Raw genomic sequence first — 6,270 nt, forward strand, 5'->3', positions numbered from 1 at the left:
AATGCTTAATAATATACTATCTAAAGCTTAAACTAATTATTTAAGTATTTTAGTGACTTGAAATAAATAACTCTAAGCTACAAAGTTGTATATCTCGTTGAGAGCTGCAATTTTTATACAGATATCATCTTCATCCAAGTTCATATAAAAAAGATATACTTTTTTCTACTTGCTCGATCTCTCTTATTCTATCTTATCTCCAGCATGATCGATCCAACTATCCAACCCTAACAGTTAGGCATCGTAATGTAAGCCTTGATTACAACCATCCAAAGCGAGAGCCGGAAATGTATTTAAAAAAAGCTTGTGTTTCACGCCTTCACTCAAATAGATCATCATTATTGCGATCTTCAGTCGTCAGTCTTGGAGCTTAATTTGAGCAAAGTAAACTCGAGCTCTATAAATACACCAAGGCACTTGGGTCTTCATTCTTCAAGGCCACAAAATATCGATCATGGACATGGATAGCCTGCCCCTGCAGTACTACTGCAGCTGCCTGCTATTGCTTGCTCTCCTCTACTCCCTAACCAAATGTTTCCACACTGCATCCGCCCGCTCCAGCTGCCATCGTGGCCTACGGCTCCCCCCGTGCCCATGGCAGCTCCCGGTCATCGGCAGCCTCCACCACCTGGCCGGCGCGCTCCCGCACCGCTCGCTGCGCCGCCTCTCACACCGCTACGGCCCTATCATGCTCCTCAGGTTCGGCGAGATCCCAGTCGTCGTCGTCTCCTCCGGCGAGGGCGCCAGGGAGGTCATGAGGACGCACGACGCGGCGTTCGCCACGAGGCCCCAGCTCGCGGCCATCCGGACCCTCACCAAGGAAGGTCACGCCATCGCGTTCGCCCCGTACGGCGAGCACTGGCGTCAGCTCCGCAAGATCTGCGCCGTGGAGCTGCTCAGCGCCGCCCGCGTCCGGTCGTTCCGGCCTGTCCGCGAGGAGGAGGTGGCGCGGCTCGTCGGAGCCGTCTCGTCGGCGTCAGGTAACGATGAGCTGATGAACCTCAGCGAGATGATTGCGGCGTATGTCGCCGACACCGCGGTTCACGCCATCATGGGGAGACGACTCGACGACCGCGGCGCCTTCCTGAGCTACATCGACGAAGCCATTCGGTTGGCCGGTGACTTCAGCCTAGCTGATTTGTTCCCGTCGTCATGGATCGCTCGAGCTCTAAGCTGGAGGGGGTTGCAGAAGGCGGATGCGTACCGGGAGGGATTGTTCAAGTTTCTGGATGCTGTCATGACTGAGCATATGGAGAGAAAGTCGCAAGACAGCAACTCGCAGGAAGATTTGATAGATGTCCTCCTGAGGATTCAAAGCCAAGGCGGCTCATCTCAGTTCCTTACTAAGAGCATAATAAAAGGAGTTGTTTTTGTAAGTGTCGTCCTTCCAGCTGAGCTAGCTACCTTTATTTATTTGAGAGTTAATTTGAAGATAAAAACATACAAATTAAAGTTCAGAATTTTGATGATTTGACGTAGTACATGCATGTAAATGTAGGATCTTTTCTCAGCTGGGACTGAAACTGCTGCAACAACATTGCAATGGGCCATGGCAGAGTTGATGAGGAACCCTGATATGATGTCCAGGGCGCAAGCTGAGGTAAGGGGAGCCTTCATGAGCGGCGCAAAGGTTGCAGAGGAGGGATTGAGCGAATTGAAGTACCTGCATTGGATCATCAAAGAGACCTTGCGCCTGCACATTCCCGGCCCGCTGCTGATCCCAAGAGAGTGTCGAGAGACATGCAAGGTCCTAGGCTACGATGTGCCCAAGGGTGCCATGGTGCTCGTGAATGCATGGGCAATCTCAACGGACCCACAGTACTGGGAGGAACCAGAAAAGTTCAGGCCAGATAGGTTCGAGAGTGACACAAGAGACTTTAGAGGGAATGACTTTGAGTTCACGCCGTTTGGAGCCGGACGGCGTATTTGCCCTGGGATGTTATTTGGGCTCGCTAATGTCGAGCTCGCTCTTGCAAACCTTCTGTTCCATTTTGATTGGAGCCTACCCGACGGCATTCGTCCCAGTGAACTAGACATGACTGAAGATATGGGAATTACTGCAAGGAGAAAACAGGACCTCTGGTTGAGAGCTACAGTGTGCTCAGTGGCGAACCTAGGATTTTATAGAAGGTATGCCACGATATTTTTTCCACTTGCTATACGGTATAATACCCTTTCAACACTTGTCATCGCAATCGGTAAAAGCCATGCTAATTTGAAAAGCGTGTAAACTATATTATATTAGGTGTGTCTATTTGTTTGTGCACAAGCTTTAGTGAGAGGTAAGCAAGATTCACCATGCCTTTGAAGCTATCATTTTGTCTCACATCATCAATATAATTGTCAAGTTGCAAATCAAGTTTCGCCAAATCATGTTGTTAGGATAGAACTCAGTGTAACGAACATAGCACCATTTATGCCATTTCGAGTGATTTTGGTGATCGTATGATAACACAATCAATGGGACTAATGGTTTTGTTGAGTGAACATTTCTAGATCCTAGGGATGAAGTAAAAAGGCTATACAAAGCAAAACACGAAGAAAGAACTCAAAAAAACACTAAATTGGACGAGTTCTGTAGAAACTAATAGCACCGGAAGAACCGATGCCTAAACACCGGTGCATCCGATGGTTGTCGGAAGAACCGACGCCCTGGCTTTGGTGTAAGACTGAGCGCCTCTAGAGATCAAGTGAAGGAAGAGTGTAGCACCGGTTGAACCGACGCTATCAAGTTAAGCATCGGTGCAATCAATGTACTATGTTCCAGAGACGATGTCAAGCGTGAAACAGCCAGCCCTTCAGCATCGGAAGAACCAACGCCCACCGGCTACAAACGGCTAGTTCGACTTGGAGGCCTATATATATGTGCTCCCCCGGCCATTTGAAGATTGCTGGAGTCCCATGACATCACATCACACATCCAAAAACACCTCCAAACCATCCAAGAGCATAGAGATCAAATCCTTAGTCCTTAGCACAAGCTTTGTGAGTGTTAGTGTTAAGTTAGCTCTTGAGTGAGTGATCAAGCAAGATTTAGATCCTTGTGCTGTGGTTCTAGAGTGAACCAAAATTATATCTTGGTGCGCCGGCCATCCTTGGAGTTTTGGTGGCTCGGCGGCAAGTCTACGACCCTCCGGCTTGGTGTGGAGTGGCGTCGACAACTTTGTGCGGGAACGGAGACCCCTCCTTCGTGAGCAATCTCTCTTAGTGAAGATCGGGATCAAGGTGACCGTGATTATGTTTACGGAAGAGACTTGATTGCCGGGAAGCGATACTCTTCGTGAGTGCTTCAACAACATGGATGTAGGGGCGCCTTTGTGGCAATCCGAACCACGGGATAAATCTTCGTGTCGAGAGTCCGCTTCCTCTCATCCCTCCTTTAAGCTTCCGCATTTCATATTGCAATCTTTGTGCCTCTACTTTCATAGAGTAGTTTCTTGATAGAATTGGCTATAAGTTGCTAAACTCTTTTGAGATGAGAGTTTCACATTAAGGTGAACCGTAGTTGTACATCTAGATAGCTTGTTTTACATTAAGTTTTGTGCAAACTAGTTGGAGCCATAGGTTAAGGTTTTTAGAGTGACTAATTCACTCCCTCCTCCTCTTAGGCTAGAGCACCCCTCGCTTTCACTCAGCTAGTCTACGTATCTTTTATGCATCAAAAGAAACAAATGAGTTGGAAGGATTGAAGGCAAATATACAAGAAAGCAACTCCATGTCTATCACAACAAATTGATAATCAAGCTCTTAACTAATTTGATCAATTACACTATTATTTACTAGGTGGATCAAAATATTTAGATATGCCATGGCATACATGGCCCACCTATTGGGTACGCCATTGAGTGTGCTCGAATCTGCCCCATTAGATAATATTTTCAGTGTATCGTGCTAAAAAAAGAGATAAATATTTCAGTGCATTGTAATCCTTGGTTGGCCATTTGCTTCATGCTGTTGGGCCATCCAATTATGTGTACGCATGTGTACCCTCAAATCAATAAAGCCTTGTAGCTTTGCCATACAGCAATATGAGGCAGCTGCCCCAGCTACCGGCGAAGCAGACCTCACGACACTCGCGCTTCCACCACATGACGCTCTAGGTGGGATGTCTCAGTGTTGATCTCCAACAGACCGAACTTTCCTTTTTTGTAAAATTTTATTTTCTGTAATTTTCCATTTTTAGATAGTTATAAAGTTGTATATATTACCTGTTCATGCAAATTCCATATCTAAATTACTTTAATTTAATTTCTGGTAAATATGGCTTGATCATGTATAGACCTAACATGTTTGAGGTTGCAGAAAGTCTCCCATGTAAGTAGACTTTGTTCTTAGCAAAACTGATCTCCTGTATGGTTTTTGCGTTCTTGTTGAGCTCAAGAATTTACAAAGGATAGTTTAATTTAGATCAAAGGATTCTAGCCGTGCTTGTTTACTTTGTTTTGAACCAGAGTGTAGTTATGTATGGTTTCTAACTCATGACTTCCATCCATGGTTTTAAATAGTGGGCTAAGGGGTTTAGCGGCTGAACTCCAAAATAGCTAATAGCGGGCTAAATGAGGCTATAACGGGCTATAGCGGCTAAATTATACATGAGTTCAAATAGCGATACCATGCCTCAAATAGCTATAGCGAAAGCTACAGAGGGAGATTTAAAAGTTTTGACAATGAACATGGGTCGCCATTTGATTTGGTTAATTTGATCACTTGATTAGGTACAAAAACACAATGGGATGGAGCCGCCTCTTAACCATCATATACGTTGGAATCTGGTTTTGATATTTTTTTTTAAGTTCTACATGTCACAATTGGCTCATGGCAAAAATTTCACTTTTTGATGTGTTTTGCTAAATGTTATTAAAAAATATAATATTTATAAGAGTGGGTGGGGGCGTCACTCGTCCCTGTAAATTCATTTGTAGGGGCGGGTGATGCCCCCATCCGCCCCTAAAAATCAATTTGTAGGGGCGGATGATACCCCCACCCGCCCCAAAAAAATATAGGCGATTGACGGTGACAATCCGTGTCCTACAAGTTGCATAGCCATTGGCTAGAGAAGAATCGCTAGGATTGTGAGGCCCACCTCTGCCGGTGCGAGGCCATTGCAGGGCGGGCCTAGGCAGCGGCGGCACAAGGCCAGGGTCGCGGTGGCACACAACGGCGGCGCAGGGTCAGGGCCGCAACGGCCTGCCCACCTACCTCGGCGCGCGGGGAGCACGACTCAGCGCAGCGGTTGCTCCTGGCGCAGGGGCGCGCCGCGGCTCTGATATTTTTTTATTCGATTTGTAGGGGCTGGTCGCGGCGTGAATCACCTCTAAAAATCAATTTCTAGGGGCGGGTGAGGGCATGACCCACCCCTATGCATTTCTAGGGTGGGTGAGAGTATGATCCGCCCATAAAAATAATTTTTCAAAGGTATTTTTAGCTGCAAAAAGCAGAGACGGGTGCGGTACCCGCTCTTAGAAATAGGTTTTTACCCGCCCCTATAAACTCGTTTTTGTAGTTGTGAAAGCGATCTTTCCTGACTATGGGCTCCTGTCGGCAAGTTCCTAACGTCGGTGAGTTGTGTAGGAAACGAGATATGTCACTTTCTAAGCAAATGTTATATTATATTTTTATTATCGTATATAAGCTGATGGATTTGCCTTTGCCGATTCGCCACTCGAAACAATATGCCACCATGATTTATGATGTCATGTCTGAGTGCCTGTCCGGTGGCAACGCAAGCATTTCGTCTTATTAGTAGACATAGACAATGAGAGGCTGACTCTACAAAGGCATGCATGTTGGAACTCACGAGTTGTCATATTTTCTTTTTTCCTTTTGATGAAATAGTCTCACGAGCTGTCCTCTAGTTTGGCTCTAGTGTTTCTTATCATGTCGCTAATGGGGCTGACTCTACGAAGGCATATGCTACATTACTACTGCAGCTCACGAGCTGTCCTCTTGACGTACTTACTGTTGCTTTCTCATCGACAGCACAGTGACTCAGTGAGGCTTACTCTGCTTACTCTACGAAGCCACTGCATGCAACTCACTAGTTGTCAACTAGTAGGCTCTAGTTAGTGTCGTTGCTTCTCTCATCCATTGTTCATCCAGCCGTCATAGAAATTATTAATACCACTCTTCCTTCTTTGTTTATTATCCTACTTACAAGTTTGGTCGGAAGCAAATGCCTTGCATGCTGCCATATTGTTTATACTCTCTGGCTAGTTGCTTGGTTATATTAAGCGCTTGTGCATGGCGTTAGCTTTATTTACATCATTGCTG

The 6,270-nt window shown here is 46.0% G+C and overlaps 1 protein-coding gene across 1 annotated transcript; it reads left to right on the forward strand.

Moving 5' to 3' along the window:
• Positions 1 to 457: 457 nt before the first annotated feature.
• Positions 458 to 2,276, forward strand: LOC120700372 (desmethyl-deoxy-podophyllotoxin synthase-like). The gene is made up of 3 exons (XM_039984585.1): positions 458 to 1,372; positions 1,499 to 2,130; positions 2,246 to 2,276. Exons 1-3 carry the CDS (start codon positions 461 to 463, stop codon positions 2,274 to 2,276), a joined length of 1,575 nt encoding a protein of 524 aa, XP_039840519.1. The 5' UTR covers positions 458 to 460.
• The last annotated feature ends 3,994 nt before the right edge of the window (positions 2,277 to 6,270 follow it).

Source organism: Panicum virgatum, chromosome 3K (genome assembly GCF_016808335.1).
Source record: "Panicum virgatum strain AP13 chromosome 3K, P.virgatum_v5, whole genome shotgun sequence".
In the NCBI taxonomy this organism is placed as follows: domain Eukaryota; kingdom Viridiplantae; phylum Streptophyta; class Magnoliopsida; order Poales; family Poaceae; genus Panicum; species Panicum virgatum.